The following is a 15,104-nucleotide window of genomic DNA, read 5'->3' as shown; positions in this document are numbered from 1 at the left end:
GCTTGTAGATCATCATTTGATTTATTAGCATCTTGCAACAGTGTGGACAAAAGATTATCACAAATATTTTTTTTCAATGTGCATAACGTCCAAGTTGTGACGTATTTTTAGCTCTTTCCAATAGGGGAGTTGAAAAAAATGCTGAATTTTGTCCATCCTGAAGGTAATTTTACGACTTCAGCCCCATCACTCACCACTTGTGCTTGTCTCTTTCGTTTTGGTATCCTTTTGTTAATACGCAAGTTCCTTACTCCAAGTAAATCTTCTTTCGAATAGCGCTTCTTTGCAAACCTGACGGCAGGGAACATCTCAAGCAAATGTACAATCTGATCCCCACGTAATGGACGCAGAGCATCTCTCTTCTCAACAGTATCATCAAAAAACTTGCTCCATTTTTTGGTTCTGTACCTGTGTTTTATGTTCAACCACCTTCTATTAAACCAATAACAAAACTTTCGACTGTGCTACAGATAAAGACCTTTGAATTCTGGACCACACACTGGACATGCATATGTTCCCTTTATAGACCAGCCTGAAAGATTCGCATAGGCTGGAAAATCATTAATTGTCCATAGTAAAATAGCACGTAGTCTGAAAGACTGCTTTGCATGAGTATCATAAGTCATAACCCCTTCAGTCCAGAGTTGTTTTAACTCATTAATTAGCGGTTCTAAAAACACATATATGTCATTGCCTAGTGCATGCTTGCCTGGTATCAATAATGAAAGTATCATATACGGTTGTTTCATGCAAAGCCAATGTGATAAGTTGTAAGGCGTTAATACCACAGGCCATGTAGACCAACCAGAACTCATTATCCCAAATGGATTGAATCCGTCGCTAGACAAACCTAGTTTAACATTCCTGCACTCATTCGTAAACCAAGGAAAAGTTCTATCCATATGCTTCCACGCCTCTGCATCAGCCGGATGTCTGATTTTACCATCATCAGTACGTTCTTTCATGTGCCACCTCATTTGCTTAGCAGTGTCTTTATTCATATACAACCGTTTTAGCCTTGGTATTAAGAGAAAATGACGCGGGACCTTTGCTGGAATCTTCTTTTGCTTAAGCATAGACCTTGTTATCCCATGTGTTGAATAATTTTTGTGTTGTACCCACCGTGATACTACACAAATTGGACACTCCTGAAGATCTTTGTTATCCTTATAGTAGAGAATACAATCATTAGGGCATGCGTCGATTTTATTGTAATCAAGTCCTATAACGGAAACAATCTTCTTTGCGTTATCATAATTTTCTGGTATGCTATCTTTTCCATTTGGAATGAATTTTCTCAGCAACACAAGCAACATATTAAAATATTTATCCGCCATTCCGCTAAGAGACTTTATACGTAAAAGACGCAGCATAAATGATAACCTGGTGAACTCGGTACAACCCTCATACAGATCATTTTCATTGTCGTTAATTAATTTCATTATCTGCGCTAGCTCCTCATGATCAGTCACACCTCCAGCATTTCCTGACTCGTCAGCATCCTCGGCATCTTCAGATTGATCTATATTAGGAACTGTTAACATATCCGCGAGCATCGTATGTGTATCATCTATTCTCGTGTCATCTATTCTCCCACCGGACGTACCGGTATCCGCCATCAGTTCTATTTCTTCAAGGCATCCTTCCCCATGAAACTCCAATATTTGTACTCCTCATGAAATTCAGATATTAAGTGTTTTTGTAAATCACTTTTATCCACTAACGCCCTATTTTTACACCAACAGCAGGGACAATACACGACATCACTATTTAACTTCTGTGGGTCTGCCAACGCGTATTGTATGAATTGATTTATTCCATCTTTATATCGACTATCCCTCCATCTATCAATACGAGGAATATCGATCCATGATTTGTCGGGAACTATCCTCATCTGTATGATATTAAGCATAATTAGGTAATGTGAATTTTTATTAGTAACGCATCAAATTAACGGTTGCGTGATATTAACTTTCTTCACGACATCAAGGAAATTCAAACTATAATAATCTCGGAGGAAAAATTACCAGAACATAAATTATGTGGGAGTAAAATCTAACGCTCATATTTTCAATAAGAGACTTTAACGGCTGTCATAGGAAATGAACCTATCCCATTAGGAATATAGTAGTGTCTACAACTACCTTCATCATCTTTATGCGTTTTTATTTCTTAAAAATTTCGACAACACCTACCGGCTGTTCTCCGAGTACACTGTGCGGATGTTATAATACGTATCAATCATCGATAATAGATCGATTATAGATCAAACGCAAAACAATATACGCTTATTGTACACGGAGAACAATGCGGTACGTGTTATCAAAATTTTGTAGGAATAAAAATGCGTAAAGTATACAAAGATAGACGATACACTACTGTATTCCTAACCTGTACGAGAAGGGGAATCCTCCCTGGACAGATCTAATAATTATTGCATGTAGAGCATACTCCTAACATAAATCACGTTATTCTCTTTAGATGTAAAAAGTATTTTCACATTCAACTAGAATTGCGTGAGTTTATATCAGAAGAGACTCACATCCAATAATATTAGACAGGAAACTAGGGGTAACGACTTCTGATTCATAAAATCATGATATATAACACAATACAAACTCGATATATCTAACTAATTAAAATTTTTAGTTAAGATAAAGGCTAAATATCAGTAAATCCCATTAACTTTAGGACTATTATCAGATAACCCCCCTTAATTTTCAAAATATCAGAAAACCCCCATTATTTTGATCTTCATATTAGGAAAGATAATTAAACTTCTTCATATTAGGAAAGATAATTAAACTTAGTCATCCACATTAAAGCCCATCAAAATCCAATTTTGAACTGAAGAATCAAAAAAGGACAAGAAATTATCGCTTAGATCTCTTGCACTGCAATCCAAGAAAACGTAAGACCCGCTTGGATCTCCTACACTGCAATTGCAAGAAATCAAATATCAGATCAAAAACAACAACAAAACCTAAAATTACAACAAAATAATTTAAAAACACCACTGACAGAGAGGTTTCTGCGCCCTATTATCACATGAATATCAAAAACTTTGGAAGATTAGGACCATTACTAAGAGTGCACTAGCTTGTGATGGAAGTATCCGTATTGCTAAGGCTAATACCATAAACCCTCCTTTAACTTTAGACAATTATCAAGAAACCCCCCTTATATTTCAAAATATAAGAAAACCTCCTTAAGTTTAAGTGTTATTGGAAAACCCTCCTTTAACTTTGAGATTTTTTCAAAACGCACAGCTCAACTTGTACCCACCTTTTCTAAATTAACTTTAAGCACTTCAAGTCCACTGAACTTTTCTATTCTCATTCTCAGAGACAAATGACCAAGCAAAGCAATATAACTCAACGTCTACCAATTCAAGTCTACTCGCATTATGGGATGCATCGACTCACAATGCCGATATGGTTGTGGCTCAAAATGGGTCGGGAAATTACAGGACCATCAACGAGGCGGTCCAAGCACTGCATCGCGAGCACAATGGAGACAGAAGAGCTATTGTCTATGTGAAATCAGGGGTTTACGAGGAGTACGTGGAGATAGCTAGAAACTTGAGGAATGTGATGTTCGTTGGTGATGGCATTGATAAGACTATAGTAACGGGCAATCACAATGTTCCTGATGGTTACACGACCTACAGATCGGCCACCTTCGGTATGATTCTGAGCTACGCATTGCATAAAACCCCGCAGTAAATTTAGAGATAAATCATAAAAAGTTTGAAACTGCAGATTCCCCCCCCCCCCCAAAAGAACTTTTGTAGGGTTCTAAATCCATTTCCTAGCTCATCTAAAACATCTTCGGGGATTAAGTCATACTTAGTACCCCTGTAGTTTTATTGTTACAGATAGACCCCTGGATTATTGTTATTATTAATTATTGGCTATTTTAATAATTTACAACAATACCTAAAATTACATCAAAGAAATTTACAAAAATCCCTAAAAATTTACAATAATACCTAAAATACCTAAAAATTTACAAAAAATTACAACAAAAATACCTAAAATTTTACAACAATACCTAAAATTACAAAAAATTTACAACAATACCCAAAAATTTACAACAATACCCAAAAATTTACAACAATACCTCTCTGCGAGTTCAGCGGGGGCGGTGCCGCGGCAAGCTCCGGCGAGAGATCGGGGGTTCGGGGTTCCGGGCGTCGAAGCACGTGCGGTGGAGTCGGAGAGGAGGAGCGGGAGGTGACGGAGTTCGCGATCTAGGGCAGCCGCGAGGGGTAATGGCGACGGCGTCCGGCGGTGAAGTGGGAGTCGAGGGCGGCGAGTCAGAGCTGCCAGAAGGTCGTCGAGGGCGGCGGCGCTGACGGAAATTAGGGTTTTTTAATTTGGGAACGAAAGCCTGATCGTGATCGGTTGAAATATATATCAAACATCGCTGACGAGATTCCCGTCAGCGATGTTTATTTCCCGTCGGCAATAATAACATCGCCGACGGGTATAACTCAACTGTGACGGCAACTTCGCTGACGGGAATCCCCGTCAGCGATATAAACATCGCTGACGGGAATCTCCCGTCAGCGTTGTTGCTGTCAGCGATACTGACTTTTCCACTAGTGAATAAATATAGCCATATCGAGATGCATCATCCGTGAATGTTATAAAATATGAATATCCAACTCTTGCTTTAACATTTAAAGGACCACATATATCAGAATGTATAATGTCAAGAGTACCTTCCGTTCTAGCACGTTTTTCTGAAAATGGTAATTTAGTCATCTTACCTATTAGGCAATGTTCACAAGTTGGAAAATTTTCTACTTTTAGAAAATCTAGAGGATCATCCTTTACCAACCTATTGATCTGATCAATATTAACATGACCCGGCCTTGTGTACCAAAGATAAGTTGGATTACTTTGATCAAACTTACGTTTAAGAGATTTATCAACTTCAATAACATTTGCATAAGAATTAAGGCAGTTGATATATAATATATGTTATTTTCAACTTCACAATGAGCAATAATAGAATTTTCAAACTTTATAGTAAATGTATCACCAAATAAAATAGAATATCCATTTTTACAAAGTTTAGAAACAGAAATCAAATTTCTCCTAAAGGATGGCATGTAATGATAATCTTTTAGTTTCATTGCATGCCCTTTATTCAAATGCAAAAAATAAGTTCCTATAGATAATATCGAAACCAAGGCTTCAGCCCCTGCTGTTAAGGTGATCTCTCCATCTTCAAGCTTTCGCCTTTCCTTGTACCCCTGCAAAGAATTGTAAATATGCGAAGATGGTCCAGAATCCACACACCATATATAAGAAGAATAACTCACTACATTAGTCTCTACTAAGTAATGAGATGATATACCTTCAGAAGATTTATCCTTCTTCAATGATGCAAGGTAACATTTACAATTCCCTTTCCAGTGCCCCTTCTTGTTACAAAAGAAGCATTCATCACCAATCTGATCCATCTTCCCTTTCTTGGAAACTTTCTTTCCTTTTGTTGGTTTTTTCTTATAAGAAAACTTTATTTTCTTATAGTTAGACGGTCTAGCAGTTTCTGTAACCATCATTATGGATTTACCTTGCTTCATAATATCCTCAACCCTCTACAACATATTGCTCAGTTCTGGCAAAGTGAAATTTGGTTCTTGAATACTAAAATTCACTTTGAACTGATTAAAGGATCGAGGAAGTGAAACAAGAATTGCATCAACTTTTGATTCATTATCCAGCTCGACTCCTAAGGATTCTAATTCATTTATATACCATATCATCTTATGAATGTGAGCCTGAACTGGTGTACCTTCAGCCATCTTGGTGTTCATCAAACCGTTCATAGTGTTTTGATGTACAGTATGATTACGTTCTTCGTACAAAGCCTTAAGGCTTTTCAATATCTCCTTACAAGTCTTCTTTCCTTCATGCTGCTTTTGTAAAGTATGGTCTAAGAAAACCATAATATAGCACTTTGCAAGTTTATTATGTTCAACCTATTCATCATGATTAAGAATCTCATATTCCATTGCATTAGTACCAGGTTCAACAGGTTCATCCTCTTTGACAAATTTTGCTAATTTTTCAGTAGTAAGGACAATAAACAAATTTCTTTTCCAATCCACATAATTCGGGTCAGTCAGTTTATAATCATCAAGTAGCTTAGCAAAAGGACTAAACTTAGTCATCCTACACAAGCAAAATATAACAACATAATAATCTCAATTTTATTATTGCGCAATCATTACTAGGGATAATTTAAGTAATGAAATTCACATTAATATGTTTCTCTCATACAAAAAATGTGAACAAGAAATCCAAGCTTTAAACCTCCAGATTTTCAAGATCGAATATAATTAAACAAGGTAGAATCAGTCCATTCAATCATTAACAATTAATGAATTTCCTTTAATTTTGGTCTTTGATGTATAACATGACTCTACTATTTTAGTAAGCATACCAAGACATCAATGAAGTGTTTATCCATCAATCCAGCTATCTTATATAAAACAATAGCACTACCTATTTTAGTCTAGTGGTCCCATTGTACATAAAATACTTGCCATCCTTATGTGAGATATAACTAGATAATAAATTCTAACAAACTCTATCCTTTGTTGCATCAGATAAGCTAAAATATTATTATCCAAGTTATATTTTTATGATAGAAGACCTTTAGATTTATATTTCTTAAATATTAATCTATCTACACTTCTATACATTTTTTTGTTATTTATTACTAATTGAGAGAACATGAGAGAAAATAACAACAGTCAATTTTTAATAAATTCTAAACTGTTTTATTTAATAGAAGAAATTTAGAAAAATTCTGGACCTATTAGTAATTTTCTATGTATTACTATAATCTCATGAAAAATTAAAATTAAACAATTAAAAAAACAATACAACCATGTCACATGTATAATTTAAAAAGTGTTTTAAAAAAATACAATGACACATTATCAATCAATAAGAGTTAAATAATATTTTCAACACAAGAAAATAAATGTTACATGTATATAGTCTTCAGAACAAATTTTGTAACTGTTAAGGGTTAATTAGAAAATAACCATTACTTTCATACAGGCTACAGAATAGATTCTGGTTTAAACAGGGGTTGAAACTAATTTTACAGGAAAACATCAACACTGGTGGACTTCAGAACAGTTTCTGGGTCAAACAGGGGTCTGATAATAATTTTACAGTAAAATTTAAATTATCATGGTTTCGGATTTGGGTTATGTTTGCAGGTCAGACTCGTTTCATTAATTTTAAATCTGATTTAAAAATGGGTTGGGTTTAGATTCGGGTTCGGGTCAAACTCATTTAATTTAAACTTAATTCTTAGTGGGTTTGGATTCATAACCCGTTAAGAAAAATAACCCAAGACTTCATCTTCTTCAACTAGGTTTAGGGTTTGGCTAGGGTTTGTGGGATGCGGAGTCCGGTATCCATCCGATGGACACCGCGGGATCAAGAACCCATATAATTCAACAATTGAAAAAAGAACAATACAAAAACTCTAACTAAATTTCTTTAATCTAATCATAAACTTCAACCCATGAACAATAGCTGAATCTCAAAAATAATTAATTTCAGTTTAACAAATTAAACTAAACAATAATTCGGTGGGGAACAGTAACATCATCAGTGAACAGTAACTTCATCGGTGAGCAGTGGCTCCGGCGGTAAACGTACAATACCCACTTTTTTGATGAAAATCGTTCGTAAACAGTAACTGAACCCTACTATTGATTTTAATCAAAATTTTAATTTAATCCAATTAAATAATCTAAAAATAAAGATCAAATCAAGTCAAATTATTACAGATTGGATTCTAAACCCGCTCTGATACCATCTGTTGGAAACATAAGATACAACACAGTGAAAATTGCATATAATGTAGATTAATCAAAATTAATTAAAATATAGAAGAATACCTGAAACGCTTTCCGAATTTCTTCAATAATATGTCCCAAGATCAATACGAAATAGCCTGCTTAAGAGAAAAAGCATCCAACTAAAATCCACCCATCACCGAAGAGGAGCAATACTAAGAGATACGTTCTCAAAATGTATTTCTTTTTTTTTCCTTTTTTCTTCTTCTTCCTCCATAAGGCTACATATGAATCCTATATATAGGATTGGACCTGTCGTATAGATTCAATTTCACAATAATTCATAATTGTTTAAAACTCTATCCATAACATATAAAGATAGAATATTCTTTTCATAACAATTAGGATAGAAATAGAATTGTATTGCATGTAAATATCTTCTAATGACATTAGTGTGACCAATTGGATCCCATATTGAGAACCAATTATTAATCAAATTAATAATTTTAATTTAACAATCAAATCTCTATCCTACCAACTGTGCATAAAAGCTCTTCCATAATATGAGATTAAATATTCATGAATAATATTATCTTACATTCAGTCCCCTCCAGTATCAATTTATTTTAGGCAACTTTATTGAGCAGGACAAATCACCTATTTGCTCATTCCTAAAATTACAATCTCATGAACATAAATAAAAGTCATTTTGAAATATCAAAATATTTTATTTTATAAGAAAATAAATTTAGAAAAATAAATTTCAAAAATCACCCGTCGACGGGAATTTAATACCTTCATGGGATATGCATTACAAATTAACTCATAAAAATAAGTATATTAGATCCTATCTAGATATCCATCATTTTCCTAAATAAAATCTAATAACCCAACATTTCAGGTTGCATAGCACTTGTAAAACAAGCTTAACCATCATATAAAAGTATACTAAATTATCAAATCGAAAATGATAATATCATCAAGTCTAAAGGACCACGTAACAATTCGAATTCTATATCTCTAATTAGGTGACTCGTCCTAGAGAATCCAAATAAGGTATTCTGCTACACATATCAAATATGCGCTTATGACATACACCCGGGGAATCTTCATTCCCGATAGCTGAGATCAACCATCACATCTCTTATGTCGTTGTCATGCATAATAACCTGTTATAACAAAGCTATCATTTACTAGTTATAGGTTAAGCACAAATTTAAGAAACCTCTGAATTAGATCATATCTCCAATCAAGTGACCATCAAAGTGCATGATCTAACAAAATAATTTCTAAAGATAATATAACAATTATATAAAAAATACTCAAACAACATGTGCAACAATAAAACTTGTATTATCATGTCAACTTACTTTTTTCTAGCTTCAATAAGTTATTTGCAAACAAACACTAATAAACGCAATCGCACACGGGATTCAATAGAAGCGAAGCACGAACCAATTTGCTCCGATACAAATCATACGACTTTTACGCTATCTGCAACATTCTCATAATGCATCGAGGGACATGAGACGTAATTAACTGAGCTGATACCCTAAAAACACAAAACATAGATTGAAACTGCAAACATTTATACAAACCACCCTTCATTCTAAAAGATGACACACATAACTAAAACCCTTATGTAGAAGCTATAAATAGGGATACGAGATATAAATATATAAGATATCCGTGCACAGAGAACAAGTTTCAGGTATTTTTCATGCTCTGAAAAATCAGTAACTGATATTATAGATATACATCGCTCGTTAGACAAAAAACATGACAGGGGATGGGATATAATGAAACAAGTAGGCTAATGCCTCCAAAATCTTTCCTTTCAAAATGATGTCACTTGAATATACATGAAGGACTGGTAACAAGCATGGCAGATGAAAGGGCATGAATTTTTCTGCAATTGCTTTTTCAAAAAATGAAGCAGCTCTTCTGTCCATTAATTGTTCTTTTCCTTCTTATTTTTCTCCCGTGGCTGGAAAACTTTCTCGCGAGAGTAGCATCGAACATTGCATTCACATTCTACACACCGGAATAGGTTCAATTATGCTTGAAATATACTTCATAGAAGAGAATACGATTTAAATGAAGTTTTTTACAGGGAAAAACTTACTTGCTAGTTTTTGAGTTGCACTCAATGTAGGCTAGAGCAACTTTTGTTTTATCAAATACTTCCTCTTTTCTATAGATATAGAGATATAGATGTATCTAATGCGTCCTCTCCCCTATAAGTATGTCATAAATATTAGACGCCTTAACTTGCTAAACATTGTATAAGATTTGTCTAAACATAGATGCATCGAATAAAAGCACCTCCATCTCTACAATTTTCAAGATATAAAAAATTTTATCAATAACACAAATGCATCTAATAGTTCCCGCCCCCTATAAATATCAAAGATATGTTCGGTGCGTCAACTTTTAAATTTAGCATAAGGTTCACCCGAGTTCGTCTAATAGTTCCTCTTACTATGTCATAGATTCCTTAGATTATTTAATTTCTAAAAATTGCAATTGGTTCATCCAAGCGCATAGATACAGAACACTGTTAAAACAGCAACCCTCTATCCCATAAATATATTCAATGTCGACAAGATGAACCGAGCTTATAACAGGAAGGCAGTAAACAATTGATAACATGACTACCAAGTGCAACCGCACAAGGGATTCAATAGCAGCAAAGCATGAGAAAATTTGCTCTATACATATCACAAGACATTTGCATCTTCAACATCATCATAAGCATCGAGGGACATTAGGCATAATTAACTGAACTGAGGTTAAAGTATCATATACATAAACAAGAAACAGAGATTGAAGTTTCAAACATTCATACAACCACCCTAAACAAAACAGATGCCAACATAGCTAAACCCTTCTTTAGAAGCTGTAAATTGGGTACAATATAGGAATATAAGATATCCAAGTTTCCAGGTGTTTTTCATGTTCAGAAAGATCGGTTACAGATATTATCGACGTAATCACTTAGTAGACACAAGACAAGACAAGATGGAACATGAAGAAACAGGTACCCTACTGCTTCCCGTATCTTTCCTTCCAAACTGATGTCAGTTGAGTATACACCTAGGACTTGTAGCAAGCATGGCTTGATGAAAGGGCATGAATTTTTCTGCTATTGCTTTTTCACAATATGGAGCAGCTCTTCTGTGCCTTGTTCTTTTTCTTCTTCTTTTGCTTTGGTGGCTGGAGAACTACCTTGATAGCAGCATCGAACACTGCCTTAACATTCTATAAACCAAGATATGTCCAGTTACGCTTGATATCACTTTCATGAAAGAGAATACAATTGAAACAAAAAATTTTACAGAACAAAACTTACTTGCTGGGTTTTGGAGCTGCACTCAATGTAGGCCAAAGCACCTATTTGCTTCATCAATTCTTCCCCCTTTTTATCAATATCAGAATTTATCAATATCAGAATTAACATTATTACTGACATCTAACGGTGGAAATGGTAGGAGGCAGATGTCTGTAGTTACTTACCTGTGCTGTTGTAATGGGGACAGCACCTGGGTGATCAACAAAGAACTGCTTGTCATCTCGGAGATCTGAAAAGCAAAAACAGGTAGGTGAATAATAACATAAGAAGAAGAATCAATAACAAGAAACCAAAATGATGAGATCTTTCCTGAACAATGTAAATATAACTTATATCCATAGTGTAAAAGCTTCAGATAAGGAATGCAACCTCAGGAGGTTTCTCAAAAAGAAATTGATAATAAGGCCTCATGTTGGCAGTTGATACATGAACATTATTGGAATCAGGAGAAGAATCAAATGCTCTCAGCATAAAGAGGAAACAAAAGAATGGAAAAAATCTCTAAGGATGGAATTAAACAAAACCATGATTAGTATAAACATCCTAGAACAAGAAAGAACTACTACTATCACACCAATATAGCTCTGAGAAAACAACGGTTTCCTCAAATCATCTAAGTGCATATTTGAATTGCCGCTATTGAGGCTATCATGCTAACTACTGATTTATAAAAAAGAAAGATTCTAATTTAGATCGATTGTCAAATATTAGTGAAACGGATACTCCCTTTAGTGAAACAATTATCCTCTTACTAATATTCCTACGTTAAATTCATCATAGGATCTAACAACTAACCATGAATCACGATTATGCTGCATTTTCAAAATCCTATGTCAATGTTACTATGTTAAATTTCTCATTCAGCAAAGCCGAGTAGTAGCAGATTAACATATCTTTCATAAGGTGCATGCTGTGGCAGACCATATGGACACTATACCACAGCAGTAGACATATCTATCTCTAACATCATATCATCAAAATGGGAATCATATACGGCATCACATACTATAGTGGTTGGAGCTAAATTGGGCACAGCCAGAAATTCATAGGCTCAACAAAAAAAAAGAAAGGTCTGGGCGTGTCTAACCACTTAGGCACGCCACCCGTCAAAATATCAAAATACCTGAAGTCAACCTAACAAACTTTTACTTACACAAGCCAGATCTTTCTACCTTCTAAATTTTGAAGCTCTTTTTCCAATGCATTATATACATATTGCTTTTTGGTCATATTTCATAATGAAAAAAAGTATGACCAGTGGCACATAGCTCTAAGAGATGAATCAGTCATAGAAAAACTGAGAAATGCCAATTATTCTTTCAAATCTTTGATAAATTGGTCCTGGAATGAAATTTCTTCACACAGCATTATCGATGGCTGGGTGCCACATCTTTCAAGATGTGGCTAGTAATAATCCTGTATATATGTCATATTCTTGTCTTGCCTACAAGTCCATGATACTATCACAAGGGAGAACAGTAACTAGAAGCCAATTATGAAAATATAAAACAAAGAAATTTCCAGCAATTGTATGTGATATCTAAGAAATTCTAAGCATCTTTGCTCGATTATAGAACAAGCAACATTGGTCAAAAGGCAGAATGGAGTATATTTCATAAAGAACATAACAGTTAAAAGATGCATAATATGTAAGCAGCTATGGACATTATCGCCAAATCTATATGATGTAAGCCATTTTTCATCTAAGCAAGGTTTTTAAATTAAGCAGAGGGTTCTCTGACAGGTGAAGAGAAGTACATAAATCATTCAATTCTGATCCTGATAAGCAAACATTTTGAACATCGAATTCCACAATCAAAAATATATAACTCGTAACAGGTCAAGTATGCTCTTCTTCTAACTTCTAGTTATTTTATAAAGAGCATATTATGCAATCTTTCAAGTTTGTCCTTGCTCTAAATAGGTGAAAAGATGCGGCAGTAGATTGTTGAAATTATTGACTAACTAAATTCTCTTACAATATCACATATATGACCAGATAAGCTTTGAGAATTAACTGGAGTGAAGGTGCAAGTCATACATACAGGTGAAGAGAAGTACACAAATCATTCAATTCTGATCCTGATAAGCAAACATTTGAACATCGAATTCCACAATCAAAAACATATAACTCGTAACAGGTCAAGTATGCTCTTCTTCTAACTTCTAGTTATTTTATAAAGGGCATATTATGCAATCTTTCAAGTTTGTCCTTGCTCTAAATAGGTGAAAAGATGCGGCAGTAGATTGTTGAAATTATTTGACTAACTAAATTCTCTTACAATATCACATATATGACCAGATAAACTTTGAGAATTAACTGGAGTGAAGGTGCAAGTCATACATAAAGGATTCGAGAGCTCTAAGAACGTTGAACTAGAAAGTAAATCACATAACTGATTAAATGTTTTTACACTGAGGAATATAAATGGCATCCTGCACATGATAAGGCTTACTGATAACAATAAAAGAAATCTTAGAACTTCAATTGACCAAAATCCATTATGTTCTAAATTAAAATGCAGCTAGATAAACGAAAAAGATCAAGAACGCTAAGAATATCCAGTAGCAAGCAATCAGTCCAGAGATAGAACACTGAGTGCATGTCCATGGCATGAAAAACATTGCAATCAATTTGGCAATGAAATCATTGTAGCAAAACAACACAGAGAAATGAGAAAACACAAGTAACAACCAAAAGAGGAAGTTACCGAGCTTTGTCCCAACAAGGACTATCGGAACACCTGGAGCATAGTGCCTTAGTTCAGGAATCCACTGGAAAACCAAAGTGTAAGCAACATAATATCAGCTATATTGAAACACAGCGATAACAAGGTTTCAAAAAACACAGACACTGTCTTCACCTTCTTTGAAACATTTTCATAGCTGGCCTTGCTGATAAGAGAGAAGGCGAGGAGAAAAACATCAGCCCCGCGATAGCTCAAGGGTCTTAATCTATTGTAATCCTCTTGGCCTGTTCCAATAAAAGCACAAGATTAGAAGTGTAAACAAAAAGAAAGGGAGGGAGTAAAACTGAACTACAAAGATGAGTTATTTACCTGCTGTATCCCACAAACCCAGGTTAACAGTGTTACCATCTACCACCACATTTGCACTGAAATTGTCAAATACAGTTGGAACATAATCCTGCACCCCAAAAATATTAAACATCATGCTTCCTTAATGATTCCGTTGTAAAGGAAAGAGCAAACCTCAATCTAATTTTGAACCCCTTAATTTCTTTCATTTCCTTCACTTCCCTAACATCAAAAAGTATAAACACTATAAAAAATACAAAGATAAAATAGAGGCTGTTTAATATCGAAATCCTAGTTGATTAATAGATTTGAAACCTAAAAAACTACATTTCAACTCTATCATGTTAAATTTTGGAGACAACATCAGCTCAGATGCCAGTCTATTCGTGAAATTAATCTCACCAAACAAAATCAAAAGAGAAATTCCCAGCTAATTGGGGCTATTAAACAATGCAAGAGTCAAGACCCCCCCAATTTCCCCAAACAAAAAGCCCTAACAACACAAAACCTTAAAAAAGAACAATCTTTCCCCTTCCAACACGCATTAAATTGGGGGGGAACCCCGTAAAAATGCGAAAAAAATTAGGGGGAAAAAAGACGAATTCAAAATGAAAGCTCACGGTAGGGTGAAAGTGTTGCTGGTGTAGGAAATGAGCATGCAGGTCTTGCCGACGGCGCCGTCGCCACCGTCACGCACTTTATAAACCTCGACGCGCTCAATCTCCGCCCTCCTCCCCCTTTTTCGCAAAAAAAAACCCTCCTCTTTCCCTCCTTTTACAGCCCCAACCCCGAAATTCTCAAAAAAAGAACCGCTCTTTTCCTCCCAAATTCGCAATAGCAATAGCCAGCCTCAAAAATTGAAGATCTGTGTTTTTTT

At 34.9% G+C, this 15,104-nt stretch overlaps 2 protein-coding genes across 2 annotated transcripts; both read right to left on the bottom strand.

The window, feature by feature from the left end:
• LOC109838899 lies at positions 5,612-6,187 on the bottom strand. Its single transcript, XM_020407328.1, has 2 exons — positions 6,040-6,187; positions 5,612-5,949 (listed from the first exon to the last, which is right to left on the bottom strand). Exons 1-2 carry the CDS (start codon positions 6,185-6,187, stop codon positions 5,612-5,614), a joined length of 486 nt encoding a protein of 161 aa, XP_020262917.1.
• On the bottom strand, positions 10,608-14,515 carry LOC109837701 (rac-like GTP-binding protein 5). Its single transcript, XM_020406038.1, has 6 exons — positions 14,249-14,515; positions 14,054-14,163; positions 13,901-13,964; positions 11,354-11,418; positions 11,190-11,255; positions 10,608-11,098 (listed from the first exon to the last, which is right to left on the bottom strand). Exons 1-6 carry the CDS (start codon positions 14,361-14,363, stop codon positions 10,994-10,996), a joined length of 525 nt encoding a protein of 174 aa, XP_020261627.1. The 5' UTR covers positions 14,364-14,515; the 3' UTR covers positions 10,608-10,993.

This window comes from Asparagus officinalis, chromosome 4 (assembly GCF_001876935.1).
Source record: "Asparagus officinalis chromosome 4, Aspof.V1, whole genome shotgun sequence".
In the NCBI taxonomy this organism is placed as follows: Eukaryota; Viridiplantae; Streptophyta; class Magnoliopsida; order Asparagales; family Asparagaceae; genus Asparagus; species Asparagus officinalis.
The sequence above is the reverse complement of the archived record's forward strand: the minus strand, read 5'-3'. Positions and strand labels throughout refer to the sequence as shown.